The following is a 26568-nucleotide window of genomic DNA, read 5'->3' as shown; positions in this document are numbered from 1 at the left end:
TCCTCCCCCGGGGAGCCCAAACCTCCATCCTCGGGAATTTGGGTTTCCCCCGCCCATTTCCATGACAACCTTCCCGTGCCACCCCCTCACCCCCTCCCAAGCCAGGGCAGCGCTGCCTCGGCCTCTCCTTCCTCTTCCTCCTCCGAGCCCTCCCCCAGCCCCCCACGCTGCGGGAATTTGGGGGGGGGTCCCACTGTCCCCGCGCCCCGGGGACACCCCCGGGGCCGTGCCCAGCTCACCTGGGGACACCTCTGAGCGCGGCTGTGACACGGCCGCTGTCGCCGCTGCCCCCGCGGCGGATTTTCCAGCCTTTTCCAGGGGAAATTTTCCCCCGGGAGCTCGGCGCGGGTTTTTGGGGTGACGCTGCCACCCCCTCCCGTCCCCCGGCCGCCTTTTTGGGATTACGCTGGCGTCAGGAAAACCTTTTGGAGCTGCCGGGAAATGTGGGAAGCAGCGAGTCTGGAGCGGGGATTAGAGCCTGGATTATCCAGGAAAGCGGAGCGGGAGGCGCAGGAAAAGCCTGGCGGGAGATTTTGGGGATGGGGGAAGGGGGGGAACGGGCTCCAGGTGCAGCTGTGAGCGCCGGGGTGGCCCCGCTGCTGCCGCCACCCCTTCCCTGTCCCCTCCGCGGGGACATCCAGCCCCGACCTGCCGGCGAGCCACTGAAGCGAACGCGTTCTTGGAGCAGGGGCTGTTAATTGCCTGGAGGGATAATTGGGAGCCGAGGGACGGCTGGGGAGCAGGGGCTGTGTAACCCGCGTGTAACCCCGCGCGTAAAGAGCGCGGAGCGCCCGCGGGGGCTGCGCCGTGGCAGAGGATCCCCGGGATGCTCATCCCGGCTGGATCCCCAGCAGATCCCAGCCCGCGGCAGAAGGGAGAGGCTCCGGCTGGGATTCTCCCTGCGGGCACCACACCCAAGCGCTGGGATGGGCAACCAAACCCCCCCTCTCCTCATCCTCCTCATCCTCCTCATCCTCTTCATCCTCCTCCTCCCCTGTCCCCAGCGGCCGTGGGGACACGCAGAGGGGACACTGGTGGCCCCAGCGCCCATCCCCAGCTCCCCGGCCCCCGTTTCCGTCTCGGCTCATGAAATTTTCATGCTCGTGCTTTATTAATGAGCTCCCCGGGAGCGCGGCGCTTCCAAAGCCGCGGCTTCCATTAAGATGCAGCCGGGTCCCCGCAGGTCTCGGGCAGGGCACGAGCGAAGCTCCCGAGGAGGAGACAACCGGCTGCCGCTTCCCACGGATCCCAAAAATCCCGGCTTTGCTGCCGGAAATCTGCTGCTCACCCTTCCCAGGGGGCTGGGCTGATCTGGGGTGCGGGGAGGGCTTCAGTGCATCCCCCAAAACCGGGGGGAATGAAGAGACCCCCGTGTCCCCCAGCTCTCAAATCCTCCTTTTCCCCACCTCTCCAATCCCCTTTTCCACTGAAATCCTCCTTTTTCCCCACCTAAATCCACCTTTTCCCCACATCTTCAATCCCCTTTTCCCCACTTAAATCCACCTTTTCCTCACCTCTCCAACCCCCTTTTTCCCACCTAAATCCTCTTTCCCTCACCTCTTCAATCCCCTTTTCCCCACTTAAATCCACCTTTTCCTCACCTCTCCAACCCCCTTTTTCCCACCTAAATCCTCTTTCCCTCACCTCTTCAATCCCCTTTTTCCCCTCGAGCCGTGTCCATCCTGTGGAGAAACCCCAAAACCATCCGTCCCTGCCCCATCCCGGATTTGGGGTTTGGCTGCCAGGGCAGGGGTGACGCCTCCGACCTCTCCCGGGCTGTTCCGCTCTGGGATGGCGCCTTTGGCACGTCCAGGGCTCTTCCCAAACACTTTCCCCCCCCTGGATTTGGGATCTCCTGGCAGCAGAGCCTGAGTGGGTCCAGGGCGAAGGCGCCTCCCCATCCCAGGGTCAGGGGCGTTTCCCCATCCCAGGCTGGAGGACTTCTCCCCAGTTTCGAGGAATTCTCCTCATCCCGGACTCAAGGACGCTTCCCATCCCAGGGAACACCCTTGAGGGCTTCTTCCCAGCTTTGAGGGCTTCTTCCCATCCCAGTTTTGATGGCATCTCCCCAGCCTTGAGGACATCTCCCAGTCCCAGCTCAAGGGTGTTTTTGAGGACATCTCCCCAGCCTTAAGGACATCTTCCAGTCCCAGCTCAGGGGTGTTTTTGAGGGCATCTCCCTACCTTTGAGGACATCTCCCAGTCCCAGCTCAAGGGTGTTTTTGAGGGCATCTCCCCACCTTTGAGGACATCTCCCAGTCCCAGCTCAGGGGTGTTTTTGAGGGCATCTCCCCAGCCTTGAGGGACATCTCCCAGTCCAGCTCAGGGGCATTTTCCCATCCCACCTTTGAGGACATCTCCCAGTCCCAGCTCAGGGGTGTTTTTGAGGACATCTCCCCAGCCTTGAGGACATCTCCCAGTCCCAGCTCAGGGCATTTTCCCATCCCAGCCTTGAGGACATCTCCCAATCCCAGCTCAGGGGTGTTGTTGACGGCATCTCCCCACCTTCGAGGACACCTCCCCGGGGTCAAGGCCATTTCCCCCACCTCAATCCCACCTTCCCACACTCCGAACCATCTCCCACTTCCGATGCCACCTCCCCAGCTTTACGACCACCCCTCCACCCATCCCTCCCCACCTTCCTGACCCCAAATATCTCTGTCCCCGGGCAGGAATGGACCCGGCCACCACCTCCAAGAGCAACCACTGCCTGGACGCGGCCAAGGCCTGCAACCTCAACGACAACTGCAAGCGCCTGCGCTCGGGCTACATCTCCACCTGCAGCCGGGAGCTGTCGCCCACCGAGCCCTGCAGCCGCCGCAAGTGCCACAAGGCCCTGCGCCAGTTCTTCGACCGCGTGCCCGGCGAGTTCACCTTCCGCCTGCTCTTCTGCTCCTGCAAGGACCCCGGCGTGCGCCGAGCGCCGCCGCCAGACCATCGTCCCCCTCCTGCTCCTACGAGGACAAGGACAAGCCCCAACTGCCTGGACCTGCGCGGCGCCTGCCGGGCGGATCACCTGTGCAGGTAAAGGGCGCGCCGGGGGTTCCTGTGGTGTGGGGCAGGGGGTGGTGTCACCCGCCACGGCCGTCACTGTCACCTCCCTGGCATTGGTGTCACTGCTGTGGTCGTCAGTGTCACCTCCCTGGTTGGTGTCACTGCCGTGGCCATCAGTGTCACCTTCTTGACATTGGTGTCCACCGCCACGGCCGTCAGTGTCACCTCCCCTGGCAATTGGTGTCACCCCCTGGCCATCAGTGTCACCCCCTGGCCATCATTGTCACCTCCTTGGCATTGGTGTCACCTCCCTGGCATTGGTGTCACCCCCTGGCCATCATTGTCACCTCCCTGGCGTTGGTGTCACCGCCCCTGGCCATCAGTGTCACCCCCTGGTCATCATTGTCACCCTCCCTGTCATTGGTGTCACCCCCTGGCCATCAGTGTCACTCCCTGGCCATCATTGTCACCCTCCCTGGCATTGGTGTCACCCTCCCTGGCATTGGTGTCACCTCCCTGACATTGGTGTCACCGCCACGGCCGTCAGCGTCACCTCCCTGGTTGGTGTCACCCTCCCTGGCCATCAGTGTCACCTTCTTGACATTGGTGCCACCCTCCCTGTCATTGGTGTCACCCCCTGGCCATCAGTGTCACCTCCAGCCATCAATGTCACCTCCCTGGCATCGGTGTCACCCCCTGGCGTTGGTGTCACCCCCTGGCCATCAATGTCACCCCCCGCCCCAGCCATCAGTGTCACCTCCCTGGCATTGGTGTCACCCCCTGGCCATCACTGTCACCCCCTGGCCATCAGTGCCACCCCCAGCCATCGCTGTCACTCCCCTGGATGTTTTTCCCCGCGTTTGGCTCAGGAAGCGGCACTGGGGACAACGCCCTGGGGACATCCAGGGGGACAGATCCCAAAAAACGGGATCCCCCAAAACCTTCCCCGCTCCTGCTCCCTCACGGACCCCGTTTGTCACGGGGCGCGGCCCCTCCTGTCCCCGCCGGGAGCCGGATCCGCCGGCTCCCGCCCGGGAGCGGGATCTTTTCCCGTCAAGGTGATGGAGCTTCCCCGGCGCTCGGCGGGGAAATGAATGCGAGCTCCGGGCCTTCCTCGGGCTGCGAGCGGAGATGTTCGAAACGTGGGAATGCGGCTTTTTATCAAAAGTAATCCGAGGAGCCGGTGGCCATGAATAAAAGATAGCGGGAACGGCAGCTCCTCTCCATCAGCGCGCTCCCAGACGGATCCGCGCTCCGAGAGGGATAACGGAGCTGGGGGGGGGCTGCGGAGGCTTTAATTCCTGCAGGGAATGAAATCCCCGCGCACGGAGGGAAGGTGGGAAAGGGGGAAGGTGGCGGCTGCTGGCAGCGTTTGTTTGCTCCAAGGTGGAAATGTGGTTTTTTTTTTTTTTGGGAGAGCCGGGCGGGGGCTCTTGCTCTGGAAAATGCCCAAATCTGGGATTTTATTTGTGTTGGTTTTGCTGTAGAGCTTTGCTGGAATCTCCGGGATTTTTAGCTTGGGATGGTCTGGGTTTCCAGGAGAAGATCCCATCCCATCCGCTCCCCTCTGGCATCTCCAGTTGGGAATGTTGGGACATGAAACCCCTGTGTCCCCTCATCCTGGAGGACGAGGCAGGGCTGTGGGATTTCCCATTATCCAGGAGTTTATCCATCCCAAACTCCTGATCCTGGAGGACGAGGCAGGGCTGTGGGATTTCCAATTATCCTGAATTTATCCATCCCAAACTCCTGATCCTGGAGGACGAGGCAGGGCTGTGGGATTTCCCATTATCCATGAATTTATCCATCCCAAACTCCTGATCCTGGAGGACGAGGCAGGACCATGGGATTTCCCATTATCCATGAATTTATCCATCCAAAATTCCTGATCCTGGAGGATGAGGCAGGGCCGTGGGATTTCCCATTATCCAGGAGTTTATCTCCTGATCCTGGAGGAGGAGGCAGGACCATGGGATTTCCCATTATCCATGAATTTATCCATCCCAAACTCCTGATCCTGGAGGACAAGGCAGGGCTGTGGGATTTCCCATTATCCTGAAGTTTATCCATCCCAAACTCCTGATCCTGGAGGATGAGGCAGGACCATGGGATTTCCCATTATCCATGAATTTATCCATCCCAAACTCCTGATCCTGGAGGACGAGGCAGGGCTGTGGGATTTCCAATTATCCTGAATTTATCCATCCCAAACTCCTGATCCTGGAGGATGAGGCAGGGCTGTGGGATTTCCCATTATCCATGAATTTATCCATCCCAAACTCCTGATCCTGGAGGACAAGGCAGGCCCGTGGAATTTCCCACTATCCAGGAGTTTCTCCATCCCACATCCCAGCCCGATGCTCATCCCGATCCGACAGGGGCCTGGTGAGGGCTCGGGAGCCGGAGCAGATCCCAAGTGCTCCCAGAGCCAGAGGTGACAGGAGATGAGATAATTCTCCTGCCAGAATAATTAACCTGCCAGGGTAATTAATTAACCCTCCTGGCTCGAAGCCTAATGAGGGAAAACCCTCTCTGGCAGGATAGGATTTTCCAGAGGGATTTTTCCTGCATGGAGATCGATCCAGCTCCTGTAGGCCAAGAATTCCACCCCCCTCCCAAAAAAAAAAAAAGCAGGAGAATTTGAGGAGAGGGAAAATGAATATCCCAGCATGGAAAACAGCTCTTCCAGAGCTTTTCCTGGCTCCTCGTGCTGTTTTCCAGCCGTGTGGGGTTGGACACCAGCCCTGTCCCAAAGGAGCCGCCAGCCGCTCCATCCTGCCGGGAATGGCTCTGCACGTGGAATGTTCTGGATGCAGGAGGGCTTTGCCCATTCCCTGTTGTCCTTCTGAAGGCACGGGGGGGGGTCCGGGATGTCCCTCCTTGTGTCCCCTCAAGGACTCACATCCTTTGAGGATCTTTGGAGTGCAGGATCTGGTTTATCCTGGCCTGAAATCCCAGGATTTTTGCTCCGCACAAATCCATTCCAACGCTTTGACCCGGCCTCAAATCCCACGGGAGCTGCCCCAGGACTCCGGGGAGCAGCTGAGCTGGGATTTGTGCAGCTCGGGATGCTCCCCCAGATTTTTTCCCCCAGATTTTTTCCCCCCGCTTTTCCCAGCTTTTCCCCCCCACCCAGCTTTTTTTCCCAGCTTTCTTTTCCCCAGCTTTTTTTCCCAGCTTTCCCCCCCCCAGCTTTTCCCCATTTTCCCTAGCTCAGGAAATTTCTCCCTATTTTCCCCCCCATTTTTCCCCCCATTTTCCCCCCATTTTCCCCCCCAGTTTTTTCCCCCAGTTTATTTCCCCCCGTTTATTTCCCCCCAGTTTTTCCCCCCCAGTTTTCCTCCCCATTTTTTCCCCACATTTTTTCCCTCCCGTTTATTTCCCCCAGTTTTCCCCCCCAGTTTTTCCCCCCCTTTTTCCCCCCCATTTCCCCCCCATTTTCCCCCCCGTTTATTTTCCCCCCATTTCCCCCCCATTTTCCCCCCCCATTTCCCCCCCCCAGTTTTTTCCCCCCTGTTTTTTTCCCCGTTATTTCCCCCATTCCCCCCCCCATTTTCCCCCCATTTTCCCCTCCCGTTATTTCCCCAGTTTTTTTCCCATTTTTTCCCCCAGTTTATTTCCCCCCGTTTATTTCCCCCAGTTTTTTCCCCCCCATTTTCCCCCCCCCATTTTTACCCCCATTTTCCCCCCCCCATTTTTACCCCCCATTTTTCCCCCCATTTTTTCCCTCCCATTTTACCCCCCCAGTTTTCCCCCCCCCATTTTTACCCCCCATTTCCCCCCCCATTTTTCCCCCCCCAGTTTTTTTCGCCCCCATTTTCCCCCCCATTTTTTCCCCCTGTTTTTTTTCCCCCCCGTTTTTTTTCCCCACATTTTTTTTCCCCCCATTTTTCCCCCCCCAGTTTTCCCCCCCCAGCTCTCAGGAGCCTGACAAAGTCCGGGCTCTTTCGTGGCTGATTACAAGGGACAGGTTTTAGCTCCCGGAACACAAAAACCTTTGGCGAAGCACAAACCTCAGCGAAGGGGGAAAAGGGAAGGGAAGGGGAGAAAAGAGCTGATTTCAGCAGCTGCACTCGCTGGATTTTTCATCTTGCATCAGCAAGTCGGGAGCACAAATAATCTGCTCTTACACGCTCCAGTGGTGCCGGTGCCGGAGAAATTCCCAGCCTCCACTGGCTGGAGCTCCTCAGCATCCAAAGAGGGGATGTGGGGTCAATTCCTGGATTTTTTATCCCAGTTTTTGGGGTGTTTAAATCCAGAGGAGTCAGGGATGCTCCCCCCTCCTGGGATAGTTGTGTGTCAAGGATTTGGTTGGGGTTGGAGCATCCAAAGAGGGGATGTGGGGTCATTTCCTGGATTTTTTATCCCAATTTTTGCTGTGTTTAAATCCAAGGATATCAGGGATGCTCCTCCCCTCAGGATATTGTCTGAAGAGGATTTTGGTTGGGGTTGGAACATCCAAAGAGGGGATGTGGGGTCATTTAATGGATTTTTTTTGTTTTTAAATCCCAGTTTTTGGTGTGTTTAAATCCAAGGATGTGAGGGATGCTCCTCCTCTCAGGATATTTGTGTGAAGAGGATTTTGGTTGGGGTTGGAGCATCCAAAGTTGGAGATGTTGGATCATTTCCTGGATTTTTTATCCCAGTTTTTTGTGTGTTTAAATCCAAGGGTGTCAGGGATGCTCCCCCTCCTGGGATATTTGTGTGTCAAGGATTTTGGCCAAGGTGGGGATGTTGGGGTCAATTCCTGGATTTTTTATCCCAATTTTTGCTGTGTTTAAATCCAAGGATGTCAGGGATGCTCCTCCTCTCAGGATATTTGTGTGAAGAGGATTTTGGTGGGGTTGGAGCATCCAAAGTTGGGATGTGGGGTCATTTCCTGGATTTTTTATCCCAGTTTTTGCTGTGTTTAAATCCAAGGATGTCAGGGATGCTCCCCCTCCTGGGATAGTTGTGTGTCAAGGATTTTGGTTGGGGGTTGGAGCATCCAAAGAGGGGATGTGGGGGTCATTTCCTGGATTTTTTATCCCAATTTTTTGTGTGTTTTAAATCCAGGGGTTCAGGGATGCTCCTCCTCTCAGGATATTTGTGTGAAGAGGATTTTGTCCAAGGTGGGGATGTTGGGGTCATTTCCTGGATTTTTTATCCCAGTTTTTGGTGTGTTTGAACCAAGGGGGTGTCAGGGATGCTCCTCCTCTCAGGATATTTTTTAATCCAGATTTTTGGGCTGCAGCTTTGGCTCGGGAAGGAGGGGACGGGCTCCAGGCTGGGAGAGAATTGATGGAACGCCAGCCCTGGGAGCAGACAGAACGGCCCCGAGAATGGATGTTCCCATGATAAACAGCAGCTCAACCCTCTCATTACTCCCTGGAATGAGAGCCTGTCCTGGGAAGAAGAAGGAGCAGGGAAAAATTGCTCCTGGATTAACGGGAGCTGGGAGAGCTTGGAGAAATCTGGGAAAAATCAGTGAAAATCCCCAAATTTGGTGGATTTTGGAAGTGGAGGGGCAGCACTGGGGGGTCCCTCACGTGTGGAGGCAGCTGGGGAAGAAGAGGGGAAGAAGGAGAAGGGAAAAATTTCTCCTGGATTTAATGGGAGCTGGGAGAGCTCAGATTCTGAGGGAGAGGACGTAGAGGAGCCTCCAAATCCGGTTTGGGATTGGGAAATTCAGTGAAAATCCCCAAATTTGGTGGATTTGGGAAGTGGAGGGGCAACACTGGGGGGTCCCTCACGTGTGGAGGCAGCTGGGGAAGAAGAGGGAGGAGGAGCAGGGGAGGAAGATGGAACAGGGAAAAATTTCTCCTGGATTTAACGGGAGCTGGGAGAGCTTGGAGAAATCTGGGAAAAATCAGTGAAAATCCCCAAATCTGGTGGATTTGGAAGTGGGGGGGCAACACTGGGGGTCCCCCCACATAGGGAGGGCAGCTGGGGAAGAGAGGAGAAGAAAGAGAAGGGAAAAATTTCTCCTGGATTTAACGGGAGCTGGGAGAGCTCAGATTCTGAGGGAGAGGACGTAGAGGAGCCTCCAAATCCGGTTTGGGATTGGGAAATTCAGTGAAAATCCCCAAATTTGGTGGATTTGGAAGTGGGGGGGCAACACTGGGACGTCTCTCACATGAGGAGGCAGCTGGGGAAGAAGAGGAGGAGGAGCAGGGGAGGAAGATGGAACAGGGAAAAATTTCTCCTGGATTTAACGGGAGCTGGGAGAGCTTGGAGAAATCTGGAAAAATCAGTGAAAATCCCCAAATCTGGTGGATTTGGAAGTGGGGGGGCAACACTGGGGGTCCCCACATAGGGAGGGCAGCTGGGGAAGAAGAGGGGAAGAAAGAGAAGGGAAAAATTTCTCCAGGATTGAATGGGAGCTGGGAGAGCTCGAGTTTGGAGGGGACAGGGCATGGAGGAGCCTCCAAACCCGGTTTGGGATTGGGAAATTCAGTGAAAATCCCCAAATTTGGTGGATTTGGAAGTGGGGGGGCAACACTGGGGGTCCCCCACATAGGGAGGCAGCTGGGGAAGAAGAGGAGAAGAAAGAGAAGGGAAAAATTTCTCCTGGATTTAACGGGAGCTGGGAGAGCTTGGAGAAATCTGGAAAAAATCAGTGAAAATCCCCAAATCTGGTGGATTTGGAAGTGGGGGGGCAACACTGGGAGGTCTCTCACATGAGGAGGCGGCTGGGGAAGAAAAGAAGGAACAGGAGAGGAAGGAGGAGCACGGGAGGAAGATGGAACAGGGAAAAATTTCTCCTGGATTTAACGGGAGCTGGGAGAGCTTGGAGAAATCTGGGAAAAATCAGTGAAAATCCCCAAATCTGGTGGATTTGGAAGCACCCGCGGGGGGTTCCCCCCGCACGAGGGGGAGGCTGGGGGAGGGCCCGGCTCCCTGCGGGCTCGCCGGGCTCTTAGCACGAGAATCAATCAATTCTCGCTGAATAATTAACTCGAGAGGCTTCCCAAGTATTGACTTAATGTGACAGCGAGTCTGTCTTGAGCCGGGCTTTGCTTGTGTAAACACAATCTCCTGTTGGGCTCAGTTAGCGGCTCAATGGGACAGAACGTCCGCAATTAAAAATAAAATTAAATCCAAGCGGTGCCCGCGCTCCGTCCTCCCCTTCCCGGGCAGCCGCAGCGCTCCAGGATCGCAAAAATCCGCCCAAAAAACGCCTTGGAGTCGCTGATCTCAGCGCTGCGTCAAAACGTGGCGGCCTGAAAAAAGAAACAATTAACTAATTGTTAATTAGTGACTCCCCACTTGGAGGTTCTGCACTAATTATTGTCCCCCTTGCTGGGTTTCCTCTGCGCTGGGAGTTTCTCCCGTGGTTTGTTGTGGGGTTGGGTTTCTGAGCAAGGAATTCCAGAGGCTGGGAAAGTCCTCCAGGGTCGGAGGCCAACCTTTGGTCCCCACCTTGTCCCCAGCCCAGGGATCTGAGTGGCACCTCCAGGGGTTCCTGGGCACCTCCAGGGGTTCCTGGGCACCTCCAGGGGTTCCTTGGACAGTTCCAGGGGTTCCTGGGCACATCCAGGGGTTCCTGGGCACCTCCAGGGGTTCCTTGGGCACCTCCAGGGGTTCCTTGGGCACCTCCAGGGGTTCCTGGGCACTTCCAGGGGTTCCTTGGACACTTCCAGGGGTTCCTTGGGCACTTCAGGCATTCCCTGGGCACCTCCAGGGGTTCCTTGGGCACTTCCAGGGGTTCCTTGGACACCTCCAGGGGTTCCTGGGCACATCCAGGGGTTCCTGGGCACTTCCAGGGGTTCCTTGGGCACCTCCAGGGGCTTCTTGGGCACCTCCAGAGGTTCCTTGGACAACTCCAGGGGTTCCTTGGGCACCTCCAGGGGTTCCTGGGCACATCCAGGGGTTCCTTGGGCACTTCCAGAGGTTCCCTGGGCACCTCCAGGGGTTTCTGGGCACCTCCAGGGGTTCCTTGGGCACTTCCAGAGGTTCCCTGGGCACCTCCAGGGATTCCTTGGGCAATTCCAGGGGTTCCTGGGCACCTCCAGGGGTTCCTTGGGCACCTCCAGGGGTTCCTGGGCACCTCCAGGGGTTCCTTGGACACCTCCAGGGGTTCCTGGGCACATCCAGGGGTTCCTTGGGCACCTCCAGGGGTTCCTGGGCACCTCCAGGCATTCTCTGGTCACTTCCAGGGATTCCTTGGGCACCTCCAGGGGTTCCCTGGGCACCTCCAGGGGTTCCTGGGCACCTCCAGGGGTTCCTTGGGCACTTCCAGAGGTTCCCTGGGCACCTCCAGGGGTTCCTGGGCACCTCCAGGGGTTCTTGGGCACCTCCAGGGGTTCCTGGGCACCTCCAGGGGTTCCTGGGCACATCCAGGGGTTCTTGGGCACCTCCAGGGGTTCCCTGGGCACCTCCAGGGGTTCCTTGGGCACCTCCAGGGATTCCTTGGGCACCTCCAGGGGTTCCTGGGCACATCCAGGGGTTCCTTGGGCACCTCCAGGGGTTCCTGGGCACATCCAGGGGTTCCTGGGCACTTCCAGGGGTTCCTTGGGCACCTCCAGGGGTTCCTGGGCACCTCCAGGGGCTCTTTGGACACCTCCAAGGGTTCATTGGGCACCTCTTAGCATTCCCTGGGCACCTCTTGGCATTCCCTGGACACCTCCAGGTCGTCCTTTGGCATCTCCAGGGGTTCCCTGGTCACTTCCAGGGGTTCCTTTGGCACCTCCAGGCCATTCCTGGACGTCTCCAGGGGTTCCTTGGACACCTCCAGGCATTCTCTGGTCACTTCCATGGGTTCCTTGGACACCTTCAAGGGTTCATTGGGCACCTCTTGGCATTCCCTGGGCACCTCCAGGTCATCCTTTGGTACCTCCAGGGGCTCCTTGGGCACCTCCAGAGGTTCCTTGGACAACTCCAGGGGTTCCTGGGCACCTCCAGGCATTCCCTGGACACCTCCAGGGGTTCCTGGGCACATCCAGGGGTTCCTGGGCACCTCCAGGGGTTCCTGGGCACTTCCAAGGATTCCTTGGGCACCTCCAGGGGTTTCTTGGGCACCTCCAGGGGTTCCTGGGCACTTCCAGGGGTTCCTTGGGCACTTCCAGGGGTTCCTTGGACAGTTCCAGGGGTTCCTGGGCACATCCAGGGATTCCCTGGGCACCTCCAGGGGTTCCTGGGCACTTCCAGGGGTTCCTGGTCACATCCAGGGGTTCCTTGGGCACCTCCAGGGGTTCCTGGGCACCTCCAGGGGCTTCTTGGGCACCTCCAGGGGTTCCTTGGGCACTTCCAGAGGTTCCCTGGGCACCTCCAGGGGTTCCTTGGGCACCTCCAGGGGTTCCTTGGGCACCTCCAGGGGTTCCTGGGCACCTCCAGGGGCTTCTTGGGCACCTCCAGGGGTTCCTTGGGCACTTCCAGAGGTTCCCTGGGCACCTCCAGGGGTTCCTGGGCACCTCCAGGGGCTTCTTGGGCACCTCCAGAGGTTCCTTGGACAACTCCAGGGGTTCCTTGGGCACCTCCAGGGGTTCCTTGGGCACCTCCAGGGGTTCCTGGGCACCTCCAGGGGTTCCTTGGGCACTTCAGGCATTCCCTGGGCACCTCCAGGGATTCCCCGGGCACCTCCAGGGGTTCCTGAGCACCTCCAGGGGCTCTTTGGACACCTCCAAGGGTTCATTGGGCACCTCTTAGCATTCCCTGGGCACCTCTTGGCATTCCCTGGACACCTCCAGGTCGTCCTTTGGCATCTCCAGGGGTTCCCTGGTCACTTCCAGGGGTTCCTTTGGCACCTCCAGGCCATTCCTGGACGTCTCCAGGGGTTCCTTTGACACCTCCAGGTCATCCTTTGGTACCTCCAGGGGCTCCTTGGGCACTTCCAGGGTTTCCTGGGCACTTCCAGGGGTTCCTGGGCACCTCCAGGGGTTCCTTGGACACCTCCAGGGGTTCCTTGGACACCTCCAGGTCATCCCCGGACACTTCCAGGGATTCCTTGGGCAATTCCAGGGGTTCCTTTGGCACCTTGAGGGGTTCCTTTGACACCTCCAGGGGTTCCCTGGACACCTCCAGCACCAACAACTCCAAACCCACCACGAGCAGCCCCTTCCCAAGCCTTGACCCCCTTTCCATGAGGAAATTCCTCACGGAACAGAGGCCGAGAGCCTCGGAAGGACGACAGAAAATTCCCTTTTTCCCCCCTCCGAGCTCAGCCCAGAGCAGGTGACTCCTCTCCGCAGACAACTTCTCCCGGATAAAAACAAAATCCATCCATTGATCTTCCTCCCCTCCCCTGCGAACTCCTCGCTCGATTTGGCAGCGGGTCATCCACAAAAGCCGACTTTTTATCCCAGCTTCCCTCTTTGCTCCGCCTGCTCCCGCTCCCTGGGAATCTTTGAATTTACCTGGGAGCGTTGGAGGGGAATTTTTTTTTTTTTTTTAAATCTCAGCATCTCCCAGCTTCAAAAGAATCCCTCTCCAGCAGGATGGGAGTGTTGGGAGGGCGATGCCCAGCGGGATTTTCGTGTCTCGCCGAGGTTTTTTTCCGCGTTGTCGCAGCTTCCTGAACATCCCCAGCTGGGCAGGAGAGGGGGAGCGGATTTTTCCCAGCTTTTTTTTTTAAAAAAAATTCCCTCGGTCTCCATAAATTGTCCCTGGAGGGAAAAAAAAAGAAAATATTCCACTTCTGGAGGAATCCCGGTGTCTTTTCCATGAAATATTCAGGAGCGGGATGCTGTTGGATGGGATGAGTGCTGAGTTATCACCGAGGCTCCGGGGGGGGGATGGGAGTAATTAACACTCAATTAAGAGCTTTAAAAAAAATCACCAAAAAAAAAAAAAACCCCAAACCCATCCCAAAACCTCCGCGTTTGGTGAATTTTCATGTCAGAGCCAGGGGGGTTTTGGCGGGGCTGAATTCCTGCCGAAAAACTGGGAATGGGAGAGGAGCTGGAGGCAGGTGGGGCCTGCAGGGATGCTTGAAGTCCCCTAAATTTGGGATTTATCCACCTGGGATAAAGGTACAGGTACAAAATGTCCCCTAAATTTGGGATTTATGCACCTGGGATGAAGGTACAGGTACCAAAAATCCCCTAAATTTGGGATTTATGCACCTGGGATAATTATACAGGTACCAAAAATCCCCTAAATTTGGGATTTATGCACCTGGGATGAAGGTACAGGTACCAAAAATCCCCTAAATTTGGGATTTATGCACCTGGGATAAAGGTACAGGTACAAAAATCCCCTAAATTCGGGATTTATGCACCTGGGATGAAGGTACAGGTGCCAAAAATCCCTTAAATTTGGGATTTATGCACCTGGGTTAAAGGTACAGGTACCAAAAATCCCTTAAATTCGGGATTTATGCACCTGGGATAAAGGTACAGGTGCCAAAAATCCCCTAAATTTGGGATTTATGCACCTGGGATAATTATACAGGTACAAAAAATCCCCCTAAATTTGGGATATCAGCAGCAGGTGTATGCCTAGGAGTCCACAAAGTCCCTTAAATTTGGGATTTAAGCACTTGGGATAAATGTACAGGTGCACAGAACCCCCTAAATTTGGGATTTATGCACGGGGAATCCAGGTAGGGAATGAAAATCCCTCTAAATCCAGGATTTTTAAGGGGATCCAGGTCCTTGGGAAGCGCCAGGATTTGGGAGCAGAGCCTGTTCCACCCCGGGATCCTGGAGCTGCCTTTGCTGGGACTTTTCCTGCCGGAATCCAAGAGCAGCAAATCCAGGATTGGGAACGCAGCCCTGGGAGCGGGATTGGGACGGCAGATCTGAGCGCGCATCCAGAATTAATTCTTTTAATCCTTTTTCTTCCGCTCCTTTGTTTTTTTTTTTTGTTTTTTTTTTTTTTTTTTTTTGGGGGGTGGGGAGGCAACTCTTAGGAAAATCCCCCTCCATCCCTCATCCAGAGCCATCCCAGCTCTTCCCAACTTTTCCAGGCCATCCCCAGCTGCCTCCTCCAGCTGCCAGCCGCGATTTGGCACCGACTCCTCCGCGTTCCCGCTGAGATGGATTTGGCTCCTTCTTTCCCTTTTTTTTTTTTGGCGTTCCTTCGGAGCCCTTGAAAGCTGAAACCCGCCGGGCCGAGCTTTTATTCCTGGCAGCGAATCCCACCCAGCGGCTTCCAAAGGCGCCGTGTCCAGCGGGAAGAGCGACGACCGCCTCGGACATCCCTGAAGGATTTCCCAGCTGCGTCCTCAAGGGAATAATATTTGCCTCGGAGGATGCTCCGGGCCTGGAGGCGTCCAAGGAACCCCTGGAGATACCAAAGGAACCCCTGGAGGTGTCCAGGGATGGCTGGAGATGTCCAAGGAACCCCTGGAGATGTCCAAGCAACCCTGGAGATGTCCAAGGATGGCCTGGAGGTGTCCAAGGAACCCCTGGAGGTGTCCAGGGATGGCCTGGAAATGTCCAAGGAACACCTGGAGATGTCCAAGGATGGCCTGGAGGTGCCCAAGGAATCCTTGAAGGTTCCAAGGAACCCCTGGAGGCATCCAGGGATGGTCTGGAGGTGTCCAAGGAACCCCTGGAGATGTCCAAGGATGGCCTGGAGGTGTCCGGAGATGACCTGGAGGTGTCCAAGGAACCCCTGGAGATGTCCAAGGATGGCCTGTCTCGGCCATTCCCAGGATCTTGTCTCGGCCATTCCTGGGATCCTGTCTCAGCCATTCCCGGGATCCTGTCTCAGCCATTCCCAGGATCTTGTCTCAGCCATTCCCGGGATCCTGTCTCAGCCATTCCCGGGATCCTGTCTCAGCCATTCCCAGGATCTTGTCTCAGCCATTCCCAGCATCTTATCTCGGCCATTCCCAGGATCCTGTCTCGGCCATTCCCAGGATCTTGTCTCAGCCATTCCCAGGATCTTATCTCAGCCATTCCCGGGATCCTGTCTGGGCCATTCCCAGGATCTTATCTCGGCCATTCCCGGGATCCTGTCTGGGCCATTCCCAGGATCTTATCTCGGCCATTCCCAGGATCCTGTCTCAGCCATTCCCAGGAGCTTTTCTCCTCTTGGGAGCACTTGGATAACCCAGCTGGAGAACCCGACTTGCCCTGGGAATTCCACAGCCTGTGTGGGGATGTTGGGAACGGGGGCGCTTTTATTCCGTTTAAAAAATTCCTGCTGGCCGCGGAGTCGCTCTGGGATGGAACCGGCGCTGAAATCCCGTTGTTTTCCCACTTTTCCTCCTCTGCAGATCCCGGCTGGCCGATTTCCACACCAACTGCCAGGCCACCTTCCAGTCCCTGACCAGCTGTCCCGGGGACAACTTCCAGGCGTGCCTGGGCTCCTACGCCGGGCTCATCGGTGAGTGCCGGGAGTCGGGAGCGGGAACGGCTTTTCCCGCTGGGATTTCATCCCCGTTCCCTCCTCCTCGCCAGGCTTTGACATCACCCCCAACTACGTGGACGCCAGCACCACCAGCATCACCATCTCGCCCTGGTGCTCCTGCAAAGGCAGCGGGAACATGGAGGAGGAGTGCGAGAAATTCCTGCGGGATTTCACGGAAAATCCCTGCCTCCGTAAGGCGCCGCCCCGCCCCGCCCCTTTGACCTTGTTTTATCATTCCCATCCTTCCTAAATCTCTCCCGCCGCCAGGAAACGCCATCCAAGCTTTTGGCAACGGCACCGACATGAACCTGGCTCCCAAAAATCCCAATCCCGCCGTCACGGCGCTTCCGAAGGCGGAGAAGAGCCCGGCGCTGCCGGACGATGTCAACGACAGCAACACCGCCTACGACACGAGCGCCATCAGCACCTGCAGCTCCCTCCAGGTGCGGCCCCGCCCAGTCCCTGCCGCCAACTGGGAGCACTGGTGGGGCTCTGGGACATCCGGCCGCATCCCGTGGGATGGGAAAAATGTCCTGCTCAGACTCATCCGGGGGCCGGAAGGATCCGGGAGATGTTTGGGGTCTGGAGTGGGGAGGGAAATGGGATTCCCCGCCCGTCTTCCCCTTCGCCTGCCAAGGTGACTCCCTGAGCTTGGCTTCTCCTCGTTTGGGAGCTGGAATTCCGTGGTTTTTTGGGAGGTCTGGAAAATCCGTGTTGTCTTGCCGAGCGTGGGGCTTGGGCGTCCGTGTTTTGTTCCATGGATGGAAAAGGAATGGGAGGGAAATGGGACTGGGGAATGGCCGGGGATGTTCCAGGAATTCAGGGAAATGGGACTGGGGAAGTTCCAGGAATTCAGGGAAATGGGATTGGGAATGGCTGGGGATGTTCCAGGAATTCAGGGAAATGGGATTGGGGAAGTTCCAGGAATTCAGAGAAATGGGATTGGGGAATGGCCGGGGATGTCCCAGGAATTCAGGGAAATGGGATTTGGGAATGGCCGGGGATGTCCCAGGAATTCAGGGAAATGGGATTGGGGAAGTTCCAGGAATTCAGGGAAATGGGATTGGGGAATGGCTGAGGATGTCCCAGGAATTCAGGGAAATGGGATTGGGGAAGTTCCAGGAATTCAGGGAAATGGGATTGGGAATGGCTGGGGATGTCCCAGGAATTCAGGGAAATGGGATTGGGGAATGGCCAGGGATGTTCCAGGAATGCAGGGAAATGGGATTTGGGAATGGCCGGGGATGTCCCAGGAATTCAGGGAAATGGGACTGGGGAAGTTCCAGGAATTCAGGGAAATGGGATTGGGGAATGGCCGGGGATGTCCCAGGAATTCAGGGAAATGGGATTGGGGAATGGCCGGGGATGTCCCAGGAATGGAGAGGAGTGGGATGGGGACTGGTGGGATGTCCCAGGATTCCAGGCAGGATCACAGTGGCAGTGAGGCAGGATCCACGGAAGCCCCTGAGCTCCCGTTGGATGAGCCGTTCCCAAATCTCCCTGTGCTCCATCACCCGCTCCGAGCTGATTCCCACAGGGAAGTTCGGGACCCCAAACCAGCTCCAGGGGCACATTCCTCCCCTAACCATTCCCAATTTCTCCCGCCAGGATCAAGGCCTGAAGCCCAACAAATCCAAGGAGCAGAGCTTGTGCTACTCCCAGGTACTTGGGGGGGATCCCGGGGCTGGGAATTCTTTCCCAAAGCAAACAGCTTGGGAACGCCATCCCGGAGGTCTTTCCCAAGACTTTTGGGATGCTTTTCCCTAAAACCTGGCTCCCATCCCTCCTCCCCAGGCCCAGCTGACCACGGATGTGATGCCGGAGCAGAAGACTTTCATGGATCCCAAGGCGGGAAGCAGCCGGCAGCGGGAGAGCCGGATCCTGCTCCTCATTCCCATCCTGATCCCGGCGCTGGGGCTATAGAGGGGCGGGAAGGAGCGGCCGGTGGGACGGGGACGCTCGGACCAGTGCCACCAGTGCCACCAGTGCCCACCAGTGCCCACCAGTGCCCACCGCTGCCGCGCTCGTGCCGGAGACTGGAACGCTCCCAAATCCCGGGAATGCCGAGCTCCGGAGAGGCAGGAGGAGCTTTCACCACGCTGGGAAACTTTGGTGGTTTTCTTCCTACTTTTCATTTTTCCCGTTTTTTTTTTTTTTTTTTTTGGGTGGTTTTTTTGGGTTTTTTTCTTTTGGGGGGCTTTTCTGGGTTGGTTTTTCCGGAGCGGCTCCTGGGAAAACTCCCTGGAATGGGCCTGGAATGGGGGTCTGGAGCTGCCAGCGGTGCCGGGGAGGGAAAAAAAAAACCTGGAGAAAAGCTTTGGGAAAGGTGAATTTCAGGATTCTTTGCACTGGGACAACGAGGATTCCGCATGGGAACATCCCGGAGGACGAAGGCGCCATCGGGAGCCGCCTGGAGGGGACTCCCGCTGCTCTTCCCGTTGTTTTTTTTTGCGGGATTTTGGTTGGGATTTTTCCTCGGAGAGTTTCCGAATGGAAGAGAAAAGAAACTGGTGTGAAACGTGTGAGGTTGTGCTGATGTTTTCAATCATTCCAGGGGAAGAGATTCCATTTTCCTTTTTTTTTTTTTTTTTTTGTTTGGAATTTTGGAATTTGGGTTGGGAGTGGGTTTTGAACCCATCCAGGGTTGGAATTCCCTATTTTCCCGCTCCACTTTATTTCCCATATACATATGACATATGGATATTCCCATATACATAACCCTACCCATCCTGTGGCTTTTTAATTCCCATTTTCCCCTTTATTTCCCCCCTTTTTTTTTTTTTTATTTTTAATTTTTTTTTTTGTTTTTTTTTTTAATTCCTCCATTTCCCACGACAACTTCCAAATGTATTCTTGGAAAATTTATTTTTTTTAACGATGTCTATAATGGAAAAAAAAAAAAAAAAAAGAAAAACCGAAATAAACTAAGGAGAACAAACCAAGGAATGAAACAGCCCTAAAATCCAAGATTCCATAAAAATCCCCATATCTGGTGGGGGGGGGGAAAAACTGGGAACCCTTCAGCTGCAGGAATGCCAAGATTTGGGTTGAAACTCAACAATTCCAGCTTTTTTTTCTTCCTGTGGGAGACAGCAAAACATTCCCAAGGAGCTGCCACATTCCCGTTTTTTGGTGGTATTTTGGGAATTTTTCCGTTCCAAGAATTCCAGGCTTCAAATTCCAGCCCCTCCCTTGGGCTGGAATTGGGGTTTGGGAATTTTGTCTCCCAAGACAACCTGGCAGCGTTGGGAATGTTGGGATTTGGGGCACAGGAGGAGCGAGGGGCTGGAATTTTTTATTTATTTGGGATTTTTATTTATTTTTTTGGGGGGGATTTTGGGAGCAAGAAATGTCAATTCCCCACCCAGCTGTTCCCGTGGAAAAATGGATTTGGGGAATCTTGGGAGCCTGGGGATGGTAAAATTGTGGAATCACAGAATTCCAGACTGGGGACTGGAACAATTCCCATTATCCCAGCTTGCTCCAGGCAGGCCTTGGACATTCCAGGGATGTGGAAAATGGGATGGAATTCCCAGTGCTGTTTGCCGGGAGCTGGAGCTGGCTGAGAGGGGAGGGAGGGATGAACATTCCCTTTTCCAGCGTGGAAAATCCGATGGGGGATGAGGGAGTTGGCGCCAGGAACATAAACAAACCCCGCTTCTCCTGGAATTCCTGCCGCAATCCCGCGCTGCTTTTTCCCGGGAAAGGGCGGCTCTGAGCCGGAGCCAAAAAAAAAAAGGGATTTGGGAGCTCCACGGCAAAATTTGGGATCCATCCTGAGGGTGATTCCCAAATCTGGGTGTTCCCAGTTTTGGTTTCCTTGGGAAAGAGGCTGGAAAATCCAGCATGGATTTCTTCCTGGTGCTGGGAAAGCTGGGAGTGCTCCGGGATTTTCCAGGAGTAGGAACTGCTTGGAAAGGCCAGGGAAGCGTCTCCATCCAGCACCGCTGGGTGTTCCCGGCATTCCCTGCTCGGGAGTTGTGATCCATGGAGGTCCTGGGGTTACTGGGAAGTACTGGGAATGGGGATTTGCTCCAGGATTCCCTGCAGGAATGCTGATCCCAGTATTCCATCTGGGAATGGCAATTCCAGCACTGGGAATGGGGTCTTGCTCCAATATTCCCTCCAGGAATGGCAATTCCAGCACTGGGAATGGGTTTTACTCAAATATTCCCTCTGGGAATGGCGATTCCAATATTCCCTCCAGGAATGGTGATTCCAGCACTGGGAATGGGGTCTTGATCCAGGATTCCCGCTGGGAATGGCAATTCCAGCACTGGAAAAGGGTTTTGCTCAAATATTCCCTCTGGGAATGGTGGTTCCAGCACTGGGAGCAGGGTCTTGCTCCAAGAATTCCTGCAGGAATTCCAGCACTGGGAATGGGGAATCCTGGATTTGCTCCAGGATTTCCTCCAGGAATGGTGATCTCAGAATTCCCTCTGGGAATGGTGGTTCCAGCACTGGGAATGGTGTCTTGATCCAGGATTCCCGCTGGGAATGGCAATCCTAGCACTGGGAAAGGGTCTTGCTCAAATATTCCAACATTCCCTTTAGGAATTTTGATTCCAGCACTGGGAGCAGGGTCTCACTCCAAGAATTCCTGCAGGAATTCCAGCACTGGAATGGGGATTTGCTCCAGGATTCCCTCTGGGAATGGTGATTCCAGCACTGGGAATGGAGTCTTGATCCAGGATTCCCTCTGGGAATGGTGGTTCCAGCATTGGGAATGGGGTCTCGCTCCAAGAATTCTTGCAGGAATTCCAGCACTGGGAATGGAGTCTTGATGCGGGATTCCCTCTGGGAATGGCAATTCCAGCACTGGGAGCAGGATCTTTCTCCAAGAATTCCTGCAGGAATTCCAGCACTGGAATGGGGATTTGCTCCAGGATTTCCTCCAGGAATGGTGATCTCAGAATTCCCTCTGGGAATGGTGGTTCCAGCACTGGGAATGGTGTCTTGATCCAGGATTCCCACTGGGAATGGCAATTCCAGCACTGGGAAAGGGTTTTGCTCAAATATTCCAACATTCCCTTTAGGAATTTTGATTCCAGCACTGGGAGCAGGGTCTCACTCCAAGAATTCCTGCAGGAATTCCAGCACTGGAATGGGGATTTGCTCCAGGATTCCCTCTGGGAATGGTGATTCCAGCACTGGGAATGGAGTCTTGATCCAGGATTCCCTCTGGGAATGGTGGTTCCAGCACTGGGAATGGGGTCTCGCTCCAAGAATTCTTGCAGGAATTCCAGCACTGGGAATGGAGTCTTGATGCGGGATTCCCTCTGGGAATGGCAATTCCAGCACTGGGAGCAGGATCTTTCTCCAAGAATTCCTGCAGGGAATTCCAGCACTGGAATGGGGATTTGCTCCAGGATTTCCTCCAGGAATGGTGATTTCAGAATTCCCTCTGGGAATGGTGGTTCCAGCACTGGGAATGGTGTCTTGATCCAGGATTCCCACTGGGAATGGCAATTCCAGCACTGGGAAAGGGTTTTGCTCAAATATTCCAACATTCCCTTTAGGAATTTTGATTCCAGCACTGGGAGCAGGGTCTCACTCCAAGAATTCCTGCAGGAATTCCAGCACTGGAATGGGGATTTGCTCCAGGATTCCCTCTGGGAATGGTGGTTCCAGCACTGGGAATGGTGTCTTGATCCAGGATTCCCACTGGGAATGGCGATTCCAGCACTGGGAGCAGGGTCTCACTCCAAGAATTCCTGCAGGAATTCCAGCACTCCAATGGGGATTTGCTCCAGGATTCCCTCTGGGAATGGTGGTTCCAGCACTGGGAATGGAGTCTTGATCCAGAATTCCCACTGGGAATGGCGATTCCAGCACTGGGAGCAGGGTCTCACTCCAAGAATTCCTGCAGGAATTCCAGCACTGGAATGGGGATTTACTGCAACATTCCCTCCAGGAATGGCGGTTCCAGCACTGGGAATGGGTTTTGCTCAAATATTCCCTCTGGGAATGGCAATTCCAACATTCCCTCTGGGAATGGCGGTTCCAGCACTGCTCTGTGCCAGGGTTTGGGGTCATTCCCATCCCCTCTCCGCTCAGATTCCCAAAATCTCCCCAGCTGCACCCACAGCCCAGCCCCCGGCGCTTCCTCCACCGCATTCCCAGCACATTAATTACAGGAGAGGAGAATTCCCGTGCTTTGTGTGGAAGTGGAAAATGCTGGGATGTAAAACCCCGGCTGCCAGGGTGGATAATTAACTCTGGAGATAATTCCCTCTTCATTTGGACTCAATTACTTTCCTGATAGGAGAAAGTGCTGAAAACACAATTTTTATTTTTTTTTTTTTTTTTTAGGGATGTGGCATAAAATAATAATGGGAAAAAAAAAAATCCACTCAAGCTTTTCCTGGGAGAGCTTTTCCTTCCTGGGATAAAGGAGAGGATAAATCCCGGTTAATGCTCCAGAATTCCAGCTTGGCATCACCCTCCTGGCCTTGGAATGTTGGGTTTGGGGACAAAAAGAGCGTTCTGGGGTTTTTTAGGATGCATCAGCTGGGGTGGGAATGTCACAGGGTTTGCTCCGAGGAGGAATTGCTGGGAAATTCGGTTTTTTTTGTGGGATAATTTGGAATTCTGAAGGAGTTTAAAGGAATATTTTGTGTCCCTGGGGTCATCTTGTGGTGCCTGCACCAAAACTCCCACAAATCCTCAAATCCCACGAGGAATTTCCCCTATTTCCCAGCTGGAATCTCCCATTCCCAGCCAGATTCCTTGGAGCAGCAATTCCAAGGGGAACAAAAAGCAATTTAAAAAGCATTCCCTGGAATATTCCACATGAATTCCCAAGCCTTTTCCTCCTGGCCATGTCTGGATTTCGTGATGGGAATTTTGGCTCCTTTCAGGAATTTTTGCCTCCTTAAGGAATTTTTGCCTCTCCAGGTGTTTTTATTCCTTCCCTCTGTGCCCGGGGCTGTGAATCCCAGCTGGGCCCTTCCAAAGGAAATATTCCAAGAGTTTTTTTGGTTTTTTTTGCATCCAGGTTTCTGGAGCAGTTAAAAAGTCCCCGAGCTCCTCGGAGGAAATGCCAAGCAGTGGGAGCAGGGAGGAAAAAATAGACGGAAAAGGGTTTTAAAAATAGCGGAACTTTGCAGGAGAAATCTGGGAAGATGTCAGGAGGGAGCCTCAAACATGAGGGGGGAAGAATTTTCTGGAAAATTGGGATTCGTTCATTGCTGGATTGGGGCTCTCTTGGTGTTCTGGGGTTTCTCACCTGAAAATCCAAGGAAAAGGGGTGGGAATGTGGGAGAGGGATGGGAGGATTTGCAGCTGTTTGGGATTGGAGGGGGAACGTTGCTGGTTTTTCATCCAGGGGATGCAGGAGAGCTGGAAAAGGGATGGAAGGACAGGACACAGGGAAAGGATTCCCACTGCCACAGGGCAGGGATGGATGGGATTTTGGGAAGGAATTCCTCCCTGGGAGGGTGGGGAGGGGTTGGGCTGGAATTCCCACAGGAGCTGTGGCTGCCCCTGGATCCCTGGAAGTGTCCAAGGCCAGGTTGGGATAATCTGGGATAGTGGGAGGTGTCGGAGCTGGAACTGGCTGATCCCTAAAGTCCCTTCCAACCCAAAGCATTCCAGCATTCCATGACCTTCTCTCCCAAAAACTTTGCAGGAGAGACCAAACCTTCCAGTGGAGGAGGTTTCAATCCCAGTAAATTCCAGTAAAATGCCTGTCTGGAGAATCCTTGGGGAGAAAAAAAAAAAAAAAAAAACCAGGATAAATGACAGCCACGGAAGCTCTCCTGGTTAACCTCTGGCCTCGGGAAGAAATCCATGAAAAAGAGGAAAAGCTCCCGGGATTTCCTCGGGGTTAAATGCAGCAAATCCTGGGATGTGCCGGCAGCAATTCCCTGCCAGCTGGGACGTTACCCCGCAGTGGGAGTGGGGGCACAGCCGGCAGCCTTTTCCAGGAGGGGAATTCACAGAATCATGGAATGCTCCGGCTCGGGAGAGACCTTGAAGCTCCTCTCATCCCACCCCTGCCAGGGGCAGGGACACCTCCCACGATCCCAGGGCGCTCCAAGCCCCTGTTTCGAATTCCTTGGATTTGGGTGCCTTTTAAAGGGCTGGAAAACCAGGAAAAGCTCTCCCAAGCCTCTGCACGGGGAGGTTTTGCTGTCGTGGCCGGGGCAAGGCCCTCGCGGAGCCTTTTCCGCGTCCTCCTGAGTTATTCCGGAATTACTCGGGAATTATCCCTGCCTCCCGCTCCAGCGCTGCATCTTTGCATCCCTTAATTAGGCTCGGTGGGTGAAATGAATCCCGGCCCTAATTCCCCGCCTGGATATTCATTATGGAAGCAGCAGCAGCAGCCGGGATGTCAAGGAGGATTAAGGCAGGAGCTGGGAAGTCACAGGTGGCTCCAGCACGGATTTCAAACCCGTGCATGGAAAAGCTGACGGATCCCGCTGGAATCAAACCCAAAAGCATCCCAATTTCCCTGGGGCAGCACGGAAAATTCCTTCCCAGTGGCCTCACCTCCCCCCAGGCTGGCGCTGAACTGGTCACGGTGCCCTGCTCCCTGTTTTTCCTCGGGGATGATCAATGGGGTTGGATCCCCCAGCTCCAGGAATTCTCCCGGCCCCATTCCCAGAGCTCGGGGCATAAAGGCAGCATTTTCCAGAGGATCCTCCAGCCCCTGGATGATCCCCAGGAGCCCCGGGGAGGAACAAGGGCTCCGCTGTCTCCGTCAGCCCCGCGGCCCCGGGGTCCTCTGGATGACCTCGCGCGGTCACTCCTGGAGAAAATCAAGTGGATAGGAAGCGGGAAGGGGGAGGGGAAAACCTTGGAATTGACCCCCTGGATCTGCTCCCAACCCCTCCCCGTGCCTGGATGGGGGCGGGGGTCGAGCACCGACCGCAGCTCGGAGCGTTTGGGAATCAACCCCGCCGCTCATCCCGGCGATTTGGGATGCATTCCCAGCCCCATTCCCAGCGCCGGCAGAGCGGAGGTGTCCCGATATCCCGAATTCCCAAATTCCCGGTGTCCCGGGGAGGCAGCGCTGGCCCGGGGTTTAATTAAGCGCTGAACATGACGCCGGTTTTAATTCCGTGCGTTCGGAGCTGCCCACACACCCCCGGTTGCCGTGGCAACCTTAATTTGTTTTGGAGCCTTCGCTCGGGTGGATTTGGGAATTTTTTTTTTTTGTTTGTTTGTTCATCTCCTTTTCCTTCCCCCTCCTTTCCTTCCCCCTCTCCCCCTTCCATTCTTCCCATTCCCTCTCTCCCAACTTTTCCCCCTTGTTCTCTCTCCCCCTCCCATTCCCGGAATGAAAAAGCACCGAAAATTCCTCGCATGGAATAAAGAAATTCCTTCCTCGACCCCTGGCTGGGCAATCCATATCCCACAGCCTCGGGTTTCCTGGGATTTATCCCAGCTGCCTTCCCAAATCATGCTCCTGCTCCCAAAATGTGGAGAGATCCATGGTTTCCCTTCCCCACACCCTGTCCCGGGTTGAAAACCAGGAAAAAATCTTTTGGAAGGCCTGGCTGTGGTGCCGGCGTTCCTTGGAATGTTTGGAAGGGATTTTTGGGATTCCTTGGAATGTTTGGAAGGGATTTTTGGGATTCCTTGGAACGCTGGAAGGGATTTTCCATCTGCTGAGCTGGTGAGGGAGAGAAATGAAGGGAAAGAACCAAAGGCCGCTCCCTTCCCGCTCTCTCCACCCATAAAATCCAACGGCAAAGGGAATCGATCCACAGATTTCCTTGGCAATGATGGAAAAGCAGCATCTGGGGCAGCTTCTCCTCTAATTAGGGTAACTAAGAGGAGCAGCTTCCAGAACATTCCATGCCTTATCCTGGGAGAAGCTGGGTTAGGATCCATTTCCCATTTTAGGATCCAATTCCCAGTTTAGGATCCATTTCCCATTTTAGGATCCAATTCCCAGTTTAGGATCCAATTCCCAGTTTAGGATCCATTTCCCATTTTAGGATCCAGTTCCTGGTTTAGGATCCAATTCCCATTTTAGGATCCAATTCCCATTTTAGGATCCAGTTCCCAGGTTAAAATCCAATTCCCGGTTTAGGATCCAATTCCCATTTTAGGATCCAATTCCCATTTTAGGATCCATTTCCCAGGTTAAGATCCAGTTCCCAGTTTAGGATCCAATTCCCGGTTTAGGATCCAATTCCCAGTTTAGGATCCAATTCCCATTTTAGGATCAAATTCCCATTTTAGGATCCAATTCCCGGTTTAGGATCCAATTCCCATTTTAGGATCCATTTCCCAGGTTAAGATCCATTTCCCATTTTAGGATCCAATTCCCATTTTAGGATCCAT

At 54.9% G+C, this 26568-nt stretch overlaps 1 protein-coding gene across 1 annotated transcript in view; it reads left to right on the top strand.

Annotated features, from left to right (window-relative positions):
• Nucleotides 1-18429, top strand: part of GFRA2 (GDNF family receptor alpha 2) — a 47260-nt gene extending 28831 nt beyond the window's left edge. The window contains exons 4-8 of the mRNA XM_053969289.1: nucleotides 16139-16248; nucleotides 16323-16463; nucleotides 16540-16715; nucleotides 17881-17934; nucleotides 18067-18429. Coding sequence (XP_053825264.1) covers nucleotides 16139-16248; nucleotides 16323-16463; nucleotides 16540-16715; nucleotides 17881-17934; nucleotides 18067-18195 — 610 coding nt within the window. The 3' untranslated portion in view covers nucleotides 18196-18429. The remainder of the gene's footprint in view (nucleotides 1-16138; nucleotides 16249-16322; nucleotides 16464-16539; nucleotides 16716-17880; nucleotides 17935-18066) is intronic.
• Nucleotides 18430-26568: the final 8139 nt, after the last annotated feature.

This window comes from Vidua macroura, unplaced genomic scaffold (genome assembly GCF_024509145.1).
Source record: "Vidua macroura isolate BioBank_ID:100142 unplaced genomic scaffold, ASM2450914v1 whyUn_scaffold_153, whole genome shotgun sequence".
Taxonomy (NCBI): Eukaryota; Metazoa; Chordata; class Aves; order Passeriformes; family Viduidae; genus Vidua; species Vidua macroura.
This window is presented reverse-complemented; position numbering and strand designations above follow the sequence as displayed.